This window comes from Mastacembelus armatus, chromosome 1 (genome assembly GCF_900324485.2).
Source record: "Mastacembelus armatus chromosome 1, fMasArm1.2, whole genome shotgun sequence".
NCBI classification, from domain to species: domain Eukaryota; kingdom Metazoa; phylum Chordata; class Actinopteri; order Synbranchiformes; family Mastacembelidae; genus Mastacembelus; species Mastacembelus armatus.
In genome coordinates, this window is record NC_046633.1 from 9,951,385 (window position 1) to 9,971,948 (window position 20,564).

Here is a 20,564-nt window from a genome sequence, read left to right on the forward strand (position 1 = left end):
CATCATAACTGAGAGTATTAGATTTATTTTGTTTTGAAATAATTGTTTTTTCATCTGTTTCTGTGATATGTACTGTTAAAGTCCATTTAGCTCTGGGTTAATTTAGTGGTGGGAACATCTTTCAATTTTCTAAAACAAGTTGCAAAGAAATATGATTTGGTTCTAGGCAGATCTAGAGAATTCCTCAAATATATGTAGTGTGACAGAGATAAATAAACACTAGAGAAACAGCATTGTAAGATTATGTCAGCTTGCTCAAAAAAATCAAAACTGGCATACAACTGTAGATATCAAACATCCTCAGTGAAATTCTCACATGAAAACTCCACTATATCTTTCCAGCCATTATCTTATATAAAGCCTGGGGATGTTCCTGTGCAAAGATTAAAGCACGTCCTGTTGTCAAATTATTGGCGAATACATCACTTAGATCTTAAGCAAAGAGGAATGACTCTTACTCTACATGGCAAGCTCACTTAGTCCAGCACAAAGTGGTTAATTGCTCCTGATAATTGTCCTTTGAGGTGTAGAGGAAAGGTAGATAATAGGCACTTACAAGGTCTGAGGAGGGAGGGGTGGCTGAGAATGAATGGAGGATGTCATGAATGATGCTTACTGTGATATCAGATTCCTCACCAGCAAAGGTCTGCCCTGCAACGCCCCCCTCCTTCCTGTCTCAGTTAACAGAACAGTGCCTGATTTGGCCACAAGCGACAAAAAAGCAAACAACTCGAAGAATGTAAATTCAGCATACCTGCAGATTCTTTCTTTTGACTTTGAATATGTGTTTGTGTGTGTGTGTGTGTGTGTGTGTGTGTGTGTGTGTGTGTGTGTGTGGATAAGGTCTACAGGCACCTGCAGGTTTATGTGAATAATTAACAGGTGCAGTGAGCAAGGCAGGGTACCAGGCTGGGTGTTTTGTTACCCCAGCCTCATACATCATTAGATAACCCTGTCTCTCCACTAAGCTTGTGTGAATGTGTTTGTGCAGTTGGCTACTTTAGATGATTCTACCATTTGATACCTACAAAACGTCTTGCTGCTTGGTAACAATTCCCGACAGAAAACTTATACATCTCCTATCAAACTGAGACTGGCAGCATCAACTTCTATAATCAACCTCAGCCTTGTCAGGTGTCAGAATGTATAGGATATACAGCATATGCTTCTCTGTCCAACAAGTAAAATGTAGAAGTAGAAGTAGAAGTTTTTCTCCACTGTTCAATCACAGTTACATCTCTTTTCAATTTAAATTTGCAAAATAAAACAGTTCTGTATAACACAACCTGTTAAGAAAAAAGTTTCAATCATCTCTGCAAACAAAATATGTAATTTTATTCAGCATTAGTATTTTGTTTACACAGTTCTATTTACAACATGGACACACATGACAGATAACTGAGGACTGTATGTCACTGTAAAATCAAAGTAAAATAAAATTTTAAATAAAAGTAGGTAAATGGACATGTCTAATAGGAGGAGGAAGAAAAAGACAGGAATACAAAGACTACAGAATACACCAGGAAGTTAAGTGTGTGTGTGTGTGTGGGGGGAGGGAGGTTGAACAGGCAAGTGAACAGTTGAAGACAGAACAATGAAAGTCAACATCACAAAAACAGAGACATGTCGAACGGCAGAGTAAGTAGAGACATAAGATAGAATTAATGGCTGGGCATGAGTGGCCATTTAGCTATGTGGGCTAGAACAAAATTAATACTGAAATAATAATAATAAAAAGCGAGACCTTCACAAATATCTTTCCTCTCCTAGCTCTGTTCATAGCTTGTGAAGCACCTGCAGGCCCAATTGCTGTACCCAACAGCTGAAGTTGGGTACAGCGACAGTGATGATGATAGTTCAAGTATGACAGGCAGGACTAGGTTGGACCATGCAAGTGTAACTGCAGCTCACAGAGAAAGGAAAATCATGAAGCTTTTCACAATTATCAAACAGGATTAAAGAACATGGTTGTATATTAGGTCCTCAACAACTTTGACTGGTTGACAGCATTTGCTCTGATTCCCTTAAATTTACATTGCCTAGCATTGCTTTTGTCTGTCAAAATGTCAATGTGCAGCTGCAATTTGTAACTTTACCCAGAAATGGAAAAAGTAGATGCCTGGACTATGCCCCTGGAACAATGGCGGAAACAGAAGATGTGTGGCCTGGTGGTTTGACAAACTGGGTGTCATGTGCAAAATTGTCTGTCCATTTGCAACATACCCTTAAAGCTGTCCTGTGCTTTGATCTAGCAGTTCAGGGTTCAAAAGAGGGGAATTTTGCAGCAGTGAACAGTGTCACTGACACATTATTCATTACAGAAGTATTGCTTTATGCTTATTTTCAGACCATTACACCCTTCTTCCATCAGTATTTAAATGTAGCACTGGCCAAAAAACTAGAGTAAAATAATGTGGAGTGCCTCGATACAAAACCTGATAAAGGTACAGAAGACAAGTATCCCTCACATGAGTATACACTCGCTATGCTGACATAAATTCATAGACTAAACTAAACTAAAAAACTAGTAAATTCTTTTACATATCGCTCATGTACTTAACCGTGCTTCATCTGCTTTTTTTTTTTTCATGTAAAACACACGAGCAAGAAAACAAGCAAACCTACGCAACATACACAAATATTTTCATTATTAAAGGCCACGTACAGCATGTGAATCTTTCATACTCAAAGTTAATATAATTACATGAATTGTGCATAGGTTTTACATTAACATCAACAGACAAATCAGAATTTAACTTACAGCAGAGAAGCATCGAATGGACTCAAACATTCCTACCTGAACGGTGTAATTTAAAACAAGCATTTGAATCATAGAGGAATGATGTACAAATGGTAAGTAAAAGTAAAAATGGCAAGAGAGTGACGGAGTAGTTGATCAGAAATCAATAATGCTCCCAGTCATCCCTGGATTGAATGAACTTGAGCCTGTTTCTGATCTTGCTCTGCATATCCACAGCGTTTTAGGTAGTTGTCATTATTTTAATCAATAAATAATAATAACATTTTCAGCCATTTCACACTAATAGGCCAGACAGAGCTCAGTGGAGTAATTCTGTAACCAGAACAAACTGTCTGTCCCGTCAAGAGACAATGGGTATGCTGAACAAGTAAATGCAGTCACAGGATGGCACTATTATGTGAAAAGAGAAAAACTGAAAATATTTTCAATGTTTATTGGTAAAAACAAAACCACCATAAACATTGTGGAACTGTGGATAAAGAGATAAACCACACATATGTGCATGTCTACAGTCACTCCTGTTGTGAGTTTTTGTTTTTTCATATCACCAATATAAAAAACAGGCTCTGCAGGTATTAGAATAAAGGAGAGAGTGTACATTTATTACACCAATACATAAAATAAATTAAAAATATGATTAAATTGTTAAAAAGGTACATTATTACATCTCATTTTTACAGTAATAAATAGATTTGTCCTCTATTTACAGTTTACTAGACAAGTTTTGTACCAGAGTTTGCAGTTAAAAACACAAAATTCTAAATATTTCTAAGTTATCGGTTTGCTTTATTTTGTTTTCGTCTGGGGACGAGGGGGTTGATGCTCAGGATTTCCCCTCTTTCATCATCCTCCCAATGAAGAAGGCAGGAAGACAACAGAGGACATGCAGAAGGGAGGTTGCACCTGTAGAAACAATGTCCTCCAATGTGTCTTCCCTGTATTTCATCCTCAATGACTTTCCAATTTGGTGTTGTATTGCTCTAGCTGCTGTTGTTAAGAGTTTTCGTTAAATTCGCTTCAGGGCGCACACACATGCACACACACACACAGCCACCCACAGATTTTCAGAATCCAATGCCTTGCTCTGTCCTCACATGATACATTGGTAACTTCGTACAACTTCTTGTTTGCTCTAAGTAGCAGTTGCCTCTTGACACAGACCTAAACAGCTTTCTCTCCACGCTTTTAGAAAACCACTAAACTAAACCTAGAGTTGAGTCCTTGGGGCAACTTCTTCCTTGTCCTTCTTAGCCATTGGAAACATTAATTCATCTTCTTCTCGTTTTTCAAGGAGCCATTACGTTTGTGTTTGCCGTTGGGCATGCTCTCACTATGACAATGTCCATTGGCCATGTTACCATCATCCCTGGTGCTATGAACTCCTCTACTTTCGTCCACAACCTTCCCCCTCAGCAGTCGTACCAACCGGTGCAGGGCAAAGACAGTCAAAGCCAAGGCAGCCCCTACAGTGACAATCACGTCCAGCAGGAAGTATTGGTAGAGGGATACCTCATACACAGCAGAGCGCAGGTGGTTGGCTCCATTGTGACGGAGAAGGTAGCTGATCCAGTAGACGGCCCTGCTCACGGGGTGGCCAGGTTGGTCTTTGTGAATGCTGGAGAGAAGACGTGCTTGTTGGCGGTACCTGGTGGTAGGTAGAGACATTGAAAACAAATATCATTACCAATCAGTTTTCAAACATATCAGAGTGGCCAAAAACAGATGAGAATAACCCTGGATGAAAATTACCACCGTAAGTGTTGTATGTGTACTGTACCATTGAGTGACAGACATACTATGCCATATACGGTCACTAGATGGCACTGACAACACTGATTAACACAAATATAAAAAACATTTGTATGTCATTGTGCATAATAAGACATCAAAATCTAACCTCTTGTCTTGAATGACGCTGGTCAGGGCTGTGTAGAGGTCTTCCTCAGTCATGTACTTCCAGTGCAGCATGATACCCATACCTTTGGCTGCCACGCGAGTCATGGTGTCGTAGTGGTCTCCAAACAGAGGCACACCCACCACAGGCACTCCGTGATACATGGCCTCATAAATGCTGTTCAGACCACCATGGCTCAGGAAGGCCTTTGTATTGGCATGACCTAGAGGATAGAAAGTAAAAGGCATATTGCTTTATACGTTAGATGTTTCATTCATTATTGTTTTGCTTATTTGTTGTTTTTTTCTACATTAATTACAGTTTATACATTATATCCCACAAATTACTGCACAGTCAGCAGTATCTCCATGTTCCTCTTCATTTAATAAAGGTAGGGGGTGTGTTGTTTACATTAAGAGAAAAAATGAAGATGTGTGTATCATTTCCTAATTATAAGTAACAAAACACCTTAGTCAGTGCATCAACAAAGGAAGGAATATTCATGTACATTTTTTTTTTCCTCTGTTTAACAGCCTCAAAAAGTTGACCTAAAACACACAGAAATGTAATTCTCCAATGAATCAAGGTGCTATCCATCTCTTGTTTCACTGAGATGGGCTGATGCAACATTTAACACCAACAATGGCAGCGTGATGGGATGTACAACAACATTAGTAGAAGTATGAAGATTAACCATATTTTTCAAACTATAAGTGACACTTTTTTTAGTTCTCTCGCTTGTCCTGTGACTTATATAGCAAAGCGACTTATATATGTTTTTTTTTTCTTCTGTTCAATAAGGTTGTTTTTGCTAAAAGCGACTTATATTTTGGTGTGACTTATAGTCCGGAAAATACGTAAATCGTTTTGTGGAGAGCTACCCCTTTAAAATGTCTTTTGCCGACCTATCATAAGGTTAGAAGGGATAACGTTTCAGTATTTACAGTCTTGGCTAACCAAGGTGTTATTAAACCATTGCAAGATGCCATGCTTATCTGTCACCATGTGAATGCTGTGCATTCTTCATTCCTGAGAGCACAGAGGGGCTTGCACAATCACAATCCACCCATTACTGTGGTTAATAAGTACATATGGGAGGAACCTTTCTAGATAAACGGGGGGTTCAGAAGTGTGGTAAAATAAATCTCATTTTATATGGTTCAAAATAATATACACCACTTGAAGTAAGTCAAATTCAACCATTGACATGAGAACTAGAAAGGGAAATACATATTTGGCGTCTTTATAATCTCCTCACCTAATAGGTCATTCTGAGGCATCCAGTCAACAAGCTTGGTGTTGTTGCCAAGGTTATTGGGTGGAACTCCAGAGAATCTAAGGAAGAAAAAAAGTGAGATTGACTACAGTCCTGCGAATCCAATCATATCAAATCAATTATTCATGTCATTTCAACTTTGACTGATTTACAATGACGATCTTTGTGATATAATCAGTAACTGCTTTCATTTCAAGGCTGCTTTCAATAGCTTTAAAATATGATTGGTATGTATAGTATGTAGAAGAGATACCAAAGCATTTGCATGTGCAACAGGAAACTGAATGTTCATTTCTGTTTCCCAAAACAAAAAAAGCAACAATCAGAAGGGCCTCTCTTGTTCTCTGTCAGACATTTACATTAAAACTGTATTTTACATGTGGCAGTGATGAATTTGTACACTATTGTGTGTATGTTTGCTGGTGTTTGTGGTTGTGTCTGTGAAAGCATTTCCCAACAAATGCAACACACAGTATATCTGCATGCAACATTGCAGCCTCTTTCTGTCCATCTCCTTCCCTCCCTAACCCAAACTCTTTCATCTCTCTTTCTCTATTCAACAAAGCACCAATTCATTGTCCTGCCAATCAAAGCCTACATTCATGCAGCAAATTATCAATGACACAATTCATTTGACTTGGTCCTTGCCCCTCATCAGTGCTCTTCCTTTTCCAAGTGAAGGCTAGATTATTATTCAGTGTCACATACAAAGTCTTTGAGCTTACAAGTTGTCTGATAGCTCACTATAAATTCAGTGCTTTAGAACAGGGTTTTGTGTTTTACCTTTACAATTAGCACTCCACATTACAACATGTAGTACGGTTTGCCCAGACTGCCAATAGTCATGGGAAGCTTCTTGACAAACACAAAACCGCAAAGAGGATCCCTTTTAAATCCACCAGGAACTGCACCCAGCTTCTTAACTGAGTTCCAGCCAATAAAATCCATTGGGTTTTCCAAAGCTTCAAAGACTATGTTACACATAGTGCCTGCTTGCTGCTGAACCATTCTCACATCCCATATATCTTTGTTGTCCTCATCTATGCACCACCAAATGTTTGATAATCTATTTGTGATTAAATTGGAAATCATGCAGATACACAACTCAACAAGGTACAAACAACCTGTGAGAAATTTTGCCCAACTAAAGAGAAGCAGTCACCTTTACACCACTCCCATATGTACAGTGTTAAAATGTCAATATGAGGCTTTACTAAACAAACACTGTAGCAACTGTTTGTGTGACTATTTTGCCATGTTTGTGCAGGCAATAAATGGGATCATGTCCTCCTGGAGTTTGACCTGCCTCTTTTTTCAGCAGTAGTCTGATCCCAACAGATGCAGTCTCTAAGTGAGTAAATCTGTGTCATCAGTGTCTTCTTTGCAGTATCTACTTACTGCATACTATTTCCTCATCTGTTCAAAATCTTAGCTTCACTAACTAAAACAATGTAGAATTTGTACACGTAATTATTCTGGTATACACACAGTTAATGAAAAGTTACTGACATGTTTGCGTAAGAGAAGACCTTAGCTACCAGTTGTCGACCCCTGCACACAGGAAAATATTCAAACATTAACCTAGCTACAGCACATGTATGTAGAAAGGTCTGGTTTGGGGAGTCTTTTTTTCCTGCAGCTTACATTAGTAAAGCATTATTTGCACATAGCAGAGTAGACTGACCCGCCATAAACAAATGTACTTGTCTATAACACTGTCTATTGTCATTGTTACTTCCTCAAACCAAGTTTGGCATCTTTGTCCTGGCATTTGGTTATTTATCACACATCTACACTGATACCATCATAGAGTATTTGCATTGAGCTAATATTTGGCCATGTGTTGACCTGGTTTATTTATCAGTCAGTAACTACTTAGTTTCCCTTGACACATACATATTTTTTTATTTGCATGGCTGAAGCAAATGACCCAAAATATGATGTTGTCAAAGCACTGATGGTAACACCTCCACCTGTGCTGTACGGATCAAATGGGTGACCACAGATAATATGCTAAAGTACAAGTAAGATGTTAATGTTGTGTCATTGAACAGTAGTAGTATAGTTGATACAGTTGATTATATACACACTGAGGCTCAAGTGCTCATTGGAGGAAAAGTCTTTAACTTTAAGCTCACTACCAAAGGAGGTCCTGCTCAGCTGTGTATAGCTGAAAGTGAAAAAATAAAACAAAACAAAACAGATACATTACCTCCAGATGACACGTTGAGGCAACCTGGCAAGGGCTCCTGCCAGTTTTTGAGAAATGTCATGGGAAAGGTACTTTACCCCCGCTCCAAATGACACAACCACAAAGCCATGCTCTGCTGTGTCATTCACCCATACCTCAAAATCCTGTAGGAATATTACAAAACACAATGAGGAAAAATAGAAAAGTTTAAAAAAGTCTAGTGAAATCTGGGAACATTTTTATGTAATAAAAAAATCCAATGGCAGAAATGTATCAAACAAGGTTGTGAAATTCATGAAGCTGTCAAATACATCCATGTCAATGCCTCAAAAGTGCAAGTGAGTATGTGGTTTATACACCACAATCTCATATTATATAATTTCATACTATAACAGAAAGACAATCATCTTTTCATTCAGACCCATAGTAGAAAAAATACGGACACTGAAATTTACAGCCAAAATCTATTCTTCAGCTAATGTGACATAACTTTACGTCTATAAAATGCTGCCTACTGCATTTTGCTTTGTAAAATGTGACTTTCATAAGGTTAGCAAGAACTGTTGAACGAAAACATGAGGAACTCTCTACAAGGTTTCGCTTATCACATTCAAAGTGTGTATGTGTCACCGAAATAAAACAATGAATACACAGCGCAAACTAAAACCACACATGTGCTGACCTACTTTAGAGACGAGAATCAGCTTCATTGTGAATTCACAGCACATAAACTACACAAATTTTCAGTCATCAGATACATAATAAAATCCAAAAAGGTGATAAACATTCATTAATAATGTTCAACAAAATTCTGCCTTTCACATTCTCATCTAACTCACTCTTATCCACAATATCCTTAAGGGTCTGTTCTCCTAATAATAAAACAATGTTTCTCTTTTACCGTGTGGTACAGTGTCTTGTCATGTAGGCAGTTTTATGAGCAAAGTTTTAGGTACAGTACATACAATACTGAAGTACAATACAATGGGGGAATTTCTTTTGTTGCTTCTCTCTAGAAACAGCATCCTAGTTACTTTGGATAATCAACAGACCTACCTGACATCAACTTTCAGCATGTTAGAACTATTTTTTTTTTTTTACTGAATTTGGCCACATTTGGCCATGTGGGAGCATGACACATGCACATTCACAATTTAATATTGACAGTATGGCTATTTTGGATAATGGACTTGAACTGAGGTGCATAAGTCTGTTTATTTGTACATATGTCTACTATTATTTAGTGTATTACTTTGTATTAGTATTATTATTTTGTATATTTTGCTGTAACTTGTATAGTGTGGTGTGGAGCATGGGAACAAAACTACTTCCTCCTAATGAAGTGTTTCTGATTCTGATTATTAGAGCTTCCAGATGTAATTACAACTAGGATGTCAATGTTCATGGTATTTTCAAGTCTGAAACTGATAAATACGCTATAGTTTTTAGAAAGTGGATGACCTCATTACCTAATATGGCATAACTACTAACCAACTATTAAACTGCAAAGTGTGGCATGAAGAGTGGAGGCCTGTGGTACTGTGGTAGGTTTCTAGCAGGTAAGAGCTGCACTTAGGCTGTAAAAACTAGAGACACAACATGCTTTGGGAAACACCAAGATAATAGTGTAATCCTCATCCAAGTTCTTGTTCATGGAAGCAGGAGACCTACTCATGGTTTTACTCAAAGGAGTTAACAACATTACCTAGTAAACCTGCTTCTTGGAACAGGCCATGGAGTGCTGCTGTTGTGATAGCCTGCAATTAGCTAATTAAAAATGCTTTTCAACAAGCTGAGGAAGTTAAACATTAAATATTAGTTTTATACTGTGGAATAGGGCTGAACTGTTGGAGCGTGAGAGCATGTGTATCTGAGATGGCAGCAGTGTTTTGTATATTAAAATTCTCATTTAGGACTGGGAAATGAGGATGCGCAGACAGGCAGTGGGTGGGGACTGGTCAGGGAGGAGTTATGTTGGAGTGATAGAAGCAGAGGACAAGTTAAGGAAGGGAGGATAATGGTCCAGCTGCGGCAGCTAAAGCCCGGCCCTGGCACGAAGCAACCTCAGGAGCACACTGGGCTCTGTGTCCCAGCAGCGCGGCCCTACTGTCCCTACACTGCAGCCTCAGTGACCCCATAAAAGAGTCTCAGTGCCCCCAGAGCTGTGGCCAGAACAATGGCCTCGTTCTCCCCTGCACTTCCATTATAAGTCTCTCTACACACCAGGGCACAATGGTCCCTGTTGGCTGGAGTGGCATTCCAAAACCCCCCACAGCAGATACCAACATCCTCGGCTCTCGGCATCCAAATGCTGGACTAACCCCGTCACCGCCCGCCTCTGCTCTTCATGACTCCCCTCCTTCACTGTTCAAAATCTACGGTGTCCATTCGACCCAAACCCATCCTCACCCCAGCATCATCTATAAAGGCTTGCTTTGTAACAGGATGCGATAATAAGGGATACCAAGTGAGAGGAGAGACAATGGAGACAAGGAAGCATAGATACAAAAAAATACTGAAACTCAGTCAGGCTGTTAAGACAGGAGAGGGTAGACAATACAAAGACAAAAGAAACCAAAGACAGACTGTCAATAAATGACAGGTGTGTGAATTCGTATGCGAGGTGACAATGAGCTTCATCGTTTTCTCCTGGATGAGACATAAGTGATAAGAGCTACTACAACTTTATAGATTTATGCAAAGGACTAAGAAATAATAAGGAAAGAACATGATCTACCAGTTTTCTAACAAACATGTAAAAGAAAAAGTTCTAGAGAAAAAGTTCTAATAATAGATAAACTTCTTCCAAGTCAGTGTGAAGCATTTACAATAAGGCTTTCCATCCTGACCAGGAAACCACATATTTGCATATTGTGATAGTCAAACTCTGTCACTATGAATTGGCCATTGTGTTGCAGTACTTTTGTTAACAAATTGCACAGCCCTCTTTTTATATCCCAGCACTCACAGTGGCCCCTGTAAACACCAGGTTGACAAATGTGTACGCTACATTTCATAAGGCAACATAAATACTTCAACCAACAGAGATTTTTTCCATATGGTTTACACCGCAGTAATTATTCTTTTAAAATCTTTGTATTAGGGTTTTGTGGAAAATATTTCAAACTATTGGGTAGCAATAATTTGTGAAATATTTAATTTAGTGGATTCACCAAAAACTGTCCTTGCTGTCTTGCTATTTTCCAACACAGTGTACAAATGATAATGTGATAATAAATTACATGTACTGTGAAAGAGGATTTCATCTTTATATCAGTCAATCCTACTTTCATCTGTCTGTGTGTTTCTCGGTACTGACCTGAGGCAGTGGGTTGGGGGGCTTGGTGAGGATGCCTCCTATATACACCACATGTGGCAAGGTGGGCCTGGGAAACTCCAGAGCCATGTCGGTGCATAGCATCCACAGCCGACTGCCTTGCACCAAGTCAGCCATGGCCACCTGTGGTTTCACTCCGTGTTTCTTCATAATTCGGTCATACTTAGGTAATGCAATAAAATGGACTCCAAAGCGCTGCACCAGATAAACAGCTGTGTTTGTGATCCTCTGGAGCAGAGACATGCGGTCTGTCAGCAGTGAGTTGAATTCTGGTACATATGATAATGGAGCCGGCGCACCGACCTCAGCAGGGTACCACAGGCCTGTGCTAAACACAGCATACTGCACACCCAGGATGTGAGCAATCACAAAACCACACATCTCATTAGGGTCCACCAGCAGCAGGTCAAACTTGGCCTCCTTGAGGCGGGTCATTACCTCAACATTGCCAACAACAGCATCACAGTTCTGAGAGTAGTGGTCAAGAATGTCAAACAGTTCCAAAAATGTCAGACGACCAGAGAAGATGTTGCTGACCTTGGACTGGAGGAAACTATCAGCTGTGCTGCTGTTAAAGATCCCTGGATAGCGCTGTAAGTGGTAATGAGGAGAGGGGGGCACCTCGCGACCCTCTGAAACTAGAAAATGACTTTCATGGCCTTCCTCCTTCAGCGCCGTGGCTAGAGTCTTGAAGATGTAGAGGTGTGATTCAAACATGATAGGTGGGACCACAATCACTTTAGCAGCCCATGATGCACTGGGACTCCAGATGAAGAGGCCAAGGAGGAGGAGTAGTGGCGAAGGAAGTAGCATGGCTGAAATAATAAGAAAATTAGCAACGTTAGCACTGATGACATCAAAAGGTTAAAAAATCTAACTTTAAGACTGGAAATGTGTTGAGAGAATACAGTTTCTTATTGTCTGGATGGTTACATGTTTTATTCTCTGTGGTTTACTTTTCCTATTTAACTTCTGACTTTCTTTCTCTGTATTTCAATCCCACCCCATCAACCCTCCTCACTCTGTGCGCAGCCACCACTGACATTGTGTGGGTAGCACCAACGTCATTCTTAACCTCCAGTCACTCCATTGACACACAAAATAACAAAGAAACATTATCATGCCAGTATGTCATAGTCTCTGCCCTTTGTGCCTACATTCCCTCTCATTTGGATTAATCATCAACACTGCTAATCTCTTTATAAATAGAGCTATTAATCATTAATGGTTTTGCATGTGTTTATGTTTATGTATTTATAACACCTTACTCTGCTTCCACAGGTTGTTACACTTTCAGGAATTAGCTGAGCCTTTAGAGGAAAATGTATAAATTACACTTCAGTTACACTCCAGAAATGGGGTTGTGGCTACACTCCTTGAGCCAAACTGTGATTGTGGAGGATGTCAGGAGGTACAGCAGTTAAGTGAGCATTGTACATTGTACATTACCAAAAAAAAAAAAAGCTGCTCCTTAAAGTTTTTATGCATCAAAAATTAGGAGTCTGAATTTTTTAACATGATCCTTACAACATAATGCAATGTTGCTGAAGATGAATTAATTCTTGACCTTTTTACATAATATGTGGAACCTACAATCTCCTTATCACATTCTCCTTTAAGATATTCCCTGTGGACTTCATTCTACAGACCAAAGTCTTGAGTATTACAGTGAATGGAAACTGTAATCTGCCCGCATGTGTGGATGTGAGTGTGAATGTGATACTAGGCCTGTATGTGTCTGGCAACCAGTCCAGGGCATACTGCACCTCTCATCCAATGCACCCTGCCACCCCGAACAAGACAATTCATGCAATACGTTTTATCATGAGTACCGTCTTCTGATGCCACTGTCATTACACCTGAATCTATATCAAATGGCATGGCCTATACTGTTTCTGCTCACCATCTCCAGCTAGTATCTAAACAATATTAAATGTATCTAGGTATTAACCACCTGCTTTTGCTTCAACTCTTTGCAAACGGCTGGGGGCTGATAAAAAGAGGGCTTAACCTCACCATCACTTTGTTCAGTAAAGTCCAAGGATAGCCTTACAAATACTTCTCAGTCCAGGGTGTTGATGGTAACTATAGAAACCAGCCACTGTCTACTGAGGACTGTAATGCGTCACGACTTAAGTTACTAACAATGGCGTCTGATTACCCTGCACCCAGAGAGAGCTGAGGAAGTGATCTGGACTAAGAAAACTGTAGGAAACAAAATGACGAGCTGATCTGGATGAAGATATGAAAACAAAAGCAAAATATCCCAACAGTTTTAAAAAATATATTTTAGAGTTTGTAAGGAAAATATCTTATAACGTATATCATTAACACCAACAATCAAAATTGTGTATAAGCAATTCACATGCAAAATATGTTTTCACCTCATTAAAAAAAAGATTTTATCCTGTAATGGGTTTCTCTAAATTATAAATAATACTGAATGATATCAATAGATTTATAATAGGAAACATTGGTGAATAACATTCAGTGACTCATACTGTGCTCGTAATTACTAATTTGGACACCATGACTTTGTTCAAAGAAATATATGATGATAGAAACCTGGAGCAGATTTTGACATACAGTAGTTCATGTGTTTTTACAATTGTAAATGACTTTTGCCATTTTTGCCCTGCCAATGCCAAATTTTACAGTGTGGCACACATTCAAAGCAAACAGGTGAGCTTATTGTGCAAAATTCCGTTCTACGAAAATGGCGTTTTATTTAGAGCAAGAAAAAATAGCATGAACAAAATGGAGAATGAAAAGAACATAATTATCATCTTTGGTGTAACCAAGCACCACTTCAGCTACAACAGAGAAAATGGTTGCACCAATTATAAACTCTGAGCATAACTCTGTTATCATTTCAAATTAATTGTCTTGGATTGCAGCTTTCCGTTGTGTATTTTTTAAAAACTAACCAATTACAGCTTCCACAGAAAGAATGTTGCTCCATTCAATGGGACATACAGTAATTATACAGTGATTATCACTCTCTAATGCCATAATCGAGAATAACATCTTCTGGATTTAGAAGAGAGAGGAGTAGATATACTGCTTCCCCGGTGGGGGTTCATTAGTTCATTGCATGCTGCTGAGAGAGATGTGATTTCCAAGAACTTTCATACATGGAGCTCTGATAAGTCAGTTCAAGTTGTTCTTTTAAATTGTGCAAGACAAACCGATCTTAAATTTGTTTACTGTAAAAGGATCCAACAAGGATCCTTCAATATCAGAATTCACTACACTGGATTAGTATGAATTTGATTAAAAAATACAAAAAACACAGGACAATTTACTTAGAAATAAAATTTGCATTAGCTTTAGGTCACATGATACAGCTCCCTCAGGACTCCAGTTTGGTGAAAGATTTGTAACCTGCCTTAAGTATGATGTAAAGTGTAAAAAAACCATTAACTATATTACATAACTTTAATCAGAAGTCAAACTTTGATAATGAAATCTACTATGCCAGCATGTAATTTGGCCTGGAACCTGTATTTCAATATTTGCAACAAAAATATCTCAGTGTATGCATGTCTGAACGGGCAAACAAACTTAAGGGTGATCAGGTGATATTTGTAAAATACTACTCTGTCCTCTGCCCCAACTTTTTATTATTATTATTATTTTATTAACCTTTATTTTAAAAGGAAGTCAAGTTGAGTTCAAGATCTCATTTTCAAAGGAGACCTGGCCAACAGAGCAGCCATCCAACATACTAAAATGTACAGATACAGCATAACATACAGTCAACTCAAGAGGGTGAAAGTGATGTGCTTTCCAGAAAAAAAAGACTACGTCTCCTTTACCACATTATGATATCCTTAAATTCTACAATATAAATGTATCTAAATCTTTATGCAGGTTATTCCATGACCAAACTAGATGAAAAGTGGCAACTAGACAACCTCATGGAAAAGTTAAGGTCAAGACTCTTAAATCTTAATCTTACATTTCAAACTTCACTTTCCGATACCAAAGAACAGGAGAAACTGTTTGTAATGGCAACATAGTCTCTCTGCATGTCCTTTCCTCTTAAAGGTGTGTCAGTATCCTATTTGACATAAAGTACACTACATACAGATGAAGTCTTTGATAAGGACGCATAAATTATGGTGAAAAAACACTATGTATTCAATCCCCCATACGTCTTTTTTTAATCATCCACTCGTGTTCAACATCCACACAATAGTGTATTCCCTGCAAAATCACCTTCTAGGTTCAGCAGGCCGAACCAGCTCACCCACATGAGCTCAGTCAGTGCATTGCTGTTTTCAGTTCAACTACTGATAAGAAAATCAGTGTACTATTCAAGCCCATTCATTCAACCTTTGTTATCTGTCCTCGCGTTTGACTTTTGTCTTAAATGCCACCACTTACAATTTCCTCTTGTGCTATGTCGATGGACACACAAAACAGGACAGACAGGCTCTGCTCCTTCCCAGAGGTAATACTTGCTGCACCAGAGAAACAAATGAAACAGGGCAGCGACACAAAGCAGCAAGGCTTCCACTGACGATCAGCAGCATGTCATTAACTGGCCAGGGATGCAGATGTACAAGAAATGAAGTTATAACATAAATAGCCTATATCCATTAAAATGTCATTACATGACATATTCTGCAAAAAAATAAATAAATCAATCAATAAATATGAATATGATTCATTTTTATTATGAAATTAGGATTGATTTTAATACTTGAGGACACAATTGTTCAGGTATAGCAAGCCACCGCAGTCTAGACAGGTTCATCTTTTTATACCTTATAATAAGGTCTAGCTTTGGATAAAGCCACACCTCAGAAATTTTACGTCAGGTAATATATACCCGTTGGTGCAACGGGATTGAAGTGGGACACTATAGTCACTTTACTTCCCTAAATCAGTGTTGCCTGCAAAGTCCATATAAATGCCATATCACATAACAAGTCGAACACTGATAATAACGTACACAATCTCACTCCGCTTCTCCTGTAGCCTGAAGCAGAAAGACAATGTCCCAGGGCATGTGCACTGTGGGACACAGGTCTTCCGAGTGACACAATAACAAAACTAACATTCACGAAAAGCATTTAAGATCGTGCTATGAAGCTGGTCAGTCTAATGGCCTTTATTTTTAAAGCTGTCATAGTGGTGATGCAAAGCTAATACTCGAGTCTAACCACTGCTGTATTTACAAATAAATGACCACAGAGTTATTTTCGTAAGGGATAATTCGCACGGGACTTAAACGCAACACGGCAACCTGGCAACACCTGATTCTCAGGTTTCGACCGTCGCACCTAAGCGTTCTGCTAAAACAAACCAATAGCACTGAAGAATTCCCCATTATCACCCACAATTTCAACTTAGTGAAAGAAAACTCATTTTAAATTCGGAGTTTTTGCATTCACCTCCACCTGTTGGTAACACATAGGGCGCAGTTTTTGGACTTACCTTGTAATTGAAATGTTGCTCGGGTGGTGAAACTGCAGTAGTCCTATTTTCCTTGAACATAAAATGGACGTGTCGGGGAGTTAAAAACACAAAGAGAGGTGAGGTCTCCAAGGTAAAAATGGAAGAACGGGCAAAGGGAACATTAAACACTGTCCCTCTCACAGGCGGGAGGCGGGACGAGGGCTGTGGACAGATGATGAGGAGGGAGTGTCAGGGATACGGATAGGTTGACTGCATAAAGCACAATACGGGTGTGGAGTATCGGCCATGCAGGTAGTCTACTTGTGTTAACTATAGAGGTGACTCCATCCGGGGTTAATGGTGTCAATAGTTTGGAGCAGTTTATGAGTCGTTGGTGAGTTTGGGGTGACAAAAACGGTCACCCACATCCGCGTTTGATGAAACTCAAGAAGTGTTTGCTTATTTAAAAACTGCAGAATGAATGAATGAATGGAAACTGGCATCTGCCTGCGGGTGTGAATGAATGAAAGCTGAAAGTAGTCCATGTTATGATACTACCTTCTAATGCATAAGACAGTGATTCATTTTTTAGTTCCCAAAATGTCATAAAATTGGACAAAATGCCCTTGACAGTTTATCAGTTTATCTAACATCCTTAAAATGTATTTGATCAAAAAGATATTCACTTTACAATAGTGATGATTGCTCAGTTAACTGTTTCAGCTCCAGTTAACTAAGTTGTAAGTAATTGTTATGTTAATGGGTAAAACATTATTTTCTAATGAGAACAACTTTCTATCTATCTATCTATCTATCTATCTATCTATCTATCTATCTATCTATCTATCTATCTATCTATCTATCTATCTATCTATCTATCTATCTATCTATCTGTTTCAATCCTAACCTTTTGTGTGTGTGCACTTCCAAAAGACTGATGACTGAGGGAAAATAAAGAAGATCCTGATTGTGGGGGAATTCAGCATTCTGTTGCGCTAAAACGATTTGGCGTAAATACTTTGTAATATATCTTTATAATCAGCAAGATAATTAGCTGTCCACTGCAAGCTCTTGTGCTGAGCCATTATTATACCATCTGCACCAGTCCTTTGAGTGTGCAACTGTGTGTGTGTGTGTGTGTGTGTGTGTGTGTGTGTGTGTGTGTGTATACTGTGGTTTCTAGAGCAAAAGAAATGCCACTAAGCAATACTGACTGTGAATATTTACTAACAAGCAGCTTTGTCTTGATTTGTGTATAAACCTAGAAATAGTTTACAGAAATACACTGCAATAAACAGTATATACATCCACTGTAAACATAAAGCAGATCACATGCAGGGAAGATTGAAACAGTGGGTTGGATGAACTCACCACCTGCAGAAAGTCAAGAAAGGGCTCATCCTTATCAGTCAGAAAACAGTTGGAGATAAAGACTTTTAAGGGTGAGTTCATAAGTATCCTGACACTGTTACTCACACAAAGAACTAGATGTATTTACGTGGTAAACACACACATGCACACACTTAAACCGAAGAGAATGCAAAGTAATTTTGGGGCAAGTGGGGGTTGGACAGCAGAGCCATGATGTGTGTAGTTAAAGACAAATGGATGTTTCTTCTCCAACAGCAAGCCATTTGTTTATGCATCTGCCCTCCACACACACACAAACACACTGTTCTTTTTTTTTTTCAGTACATTCACTGCCCTCGCCATTTCCTCAGCTATGCCCTGAGTTATCACAGTATGCCACTCTGCTATTGGTTACTGGGCCCCTGCATCCACTCAGCCCTCCGATTCAACAACTGCATGTAGTTGTTGAATATATGCAACTGCCTTCATTCTCACTCATTATGCTTATATTTTCCAATTACCAACATTCACTAGTTCCCTCTGCCTTACTCTCTTTTCTCCCCCATTGTTCTTCCTATGCTTTTCTCATCTATTCTCTTTCTGCCTGCTCCCTCTCTCTCCCCCTCCCTTCCTTTCTCTCTGTCCTCCCAGATATCAGGTGTGTTACCTGAGCTCCATATCAATAGTTAATCACACTGGGACACCCAATCTACAAAGCATGGCAGAACTCTCCCATGGAGAGTTGAGGTGGACATCGCATTTGTCTGTGCTGTGAGTAAAGAAAGACAGAAGGGAGAGTGGGCGTGCGAAGACTTGCATATTTTGAGAGAAGTCAAAAGCTGCTGAGAGAGCTGGGTGGGAGAGTTTAAGCAAGGAGACTGCAAACAAAGAGAGAGATAGCAGAAAAATGGGCAATGATGAGGGAGCAGTGGGAGTTTGTATTTTGCAGTGCTGGCCACACAAGGCAAAGATATGATTTACGCCTTAGTTTGGGGACAGTTAATTCATCATAAACCAACTAAAATGAACAAATACAAATAGTTAGTGCTCTATAATGACTGAAACTGAATTAAACAGGGAATTAAAAGCACTTGAAGCAACATGACCCCACAAGAAAATAAATGGCCAGTACTTAGAGAGCTTCACTATCTTTGAATAATATTTAATTTAATGAATAGGATTAAACTTGGGGAGACCATGCTTCCATCAGTGTTGTGTTGTGTCCCCTAGTGGTAAAAAATAGTATTACATACAAAGTAATTACAGTCTTCTTTTAGCAGTATTTTATGTTTGTAAGACAAAAGATGTTGAATATATATGCTAAATATATTAATGCAATATATTTATACTTAGTCTCTGATCACCATTTACTGAAGTATAAAATTTGAAAAGGTGAATAGACCAAAGTTCTGTATATTGGTAATACCTGTTTAATTAGACCTTCATTATGAGGGTTCAAATTTTTAATGAGTTGTAGAGAATTTGTGCTACTTATGGTTTTAATATTGTTTACCCTACCCTCACTGATACCTGAGTTGGACAGACTATTAGAAACACCCTTTAGTATGATATAATACAATTAAAAGGCGTCGCAAACCCTATCTTCCAAAGTAACTGTGCAGCAGAATAAATAACTCCAAAACAAGTTAAATCTGAATATAACCTATATGAAGGTAGGAAAGAAAGGTAGAGGAGATATTTTTTTTTTTTTTTTTTTAGAAAAAAAATTCTGTAGAGAGCTGCAGAGAGGAGAAAACATTCAATAAGGTGAGCCTGTCATCAGATATGGAAGATGAGTTTTCTCTAGCAGAGTATATGAGGGATGAATTTTCTGCTTTGTCTGAGGTGAGAAGGTCATTTCTCAGTTGGGGAGCTAGGAGTGAGTAGTCATGATCATGTGAAATGATGACCTGGTTAGTGCAGGCAGCGGACAGCCAAATATGGGGCAGTGGCAGAATACAAATAAACTGACTTATTAGGAGCTTTTGAAGCAAAGCCTGGAGGTTTCTGGGACAAAGTCCTCTTGTGGCCAGGTACATAGTAGTATAGCATGCGTGGCTGACCATGCTTGCAAGGTTGAAAGGGTTGATGTGGGAAAACATCGGCAGGTTAAATGTGGAGTTTGCAGCCTTCTGGATGGAACAACTGGATGGCTTGTTTCATGAGGCCATTAAGGGTTGTAATAGTAGTTCAGAAAGAAATTGACTACAGACCAGACAGTAATTCACTGTAGGTATGTTTGTCCAGAATTGCTCCTAGATGTTTAAAGATGACTGAAACTTCTGTAAATACACAGCACAATAAAAATATCAAAAAACACCTCACCTACTGGGACTGTGGTGGTTATTA

General features: G+C 38.9%; 1 protein-coding gene across 1 annotated transcript; it reads right to left on the minus strand.

Moving 5' to 3' along the window:
- Positions 1–1,314: 1,314 nt before the first annotated feature.
- On the minus strand, positions 1,315–17,185 carry ugt8 (UDP glycosyltransferase 8). Its single transcript, XM_026304426.2, has 6 exons — positions 16,905–17,185; positions 11,442–12,274; positions 8,144–8,286; positions 5,914–5,990; positions 4,659–4,878; positions 1,315–4,406 (listed from the first exon to the last, which is right to left on the minus strand). The coding sequence occupies exons 2-6, from the start codon at positions 12,270–12,272 to the stop codon at positions 4,025–4,027; spliced, it is 1,653 nt and encodes a 550-aa protein (XP_026160211.1). The 5' UTR covers positions 12,273–12,274; positions 16,905–17,185; the 3' UTR covers positions 1,315–4,024.
- Between the last annotated feature and the right edge of the window lie 3,379 nt (positions 17,186–20,564).

Coding starts and splice junctions, on each gene's coding strand:
- ugt8 (XM_026304426.2), bottom strand. CDS start 12,272: ATGCTACTTCCTTCGCCACTACTCCTCCTCCTTGGCCTCTTCATCTGG. Junction 8,287..11,441: donor CCCCCAACCCACTGCCTCAG/GTCAGTACCGAG, acceptor ATATTCCTACAG/GATTTTGAGGTATGGGTGAA. Junction 4,879..5,913: donor GCCTCAGAATGACCTATTAG/GTGAGGAGATTA, acceptor TCTATCCTCTAG/GTCATGCCAATACAAAGGCC.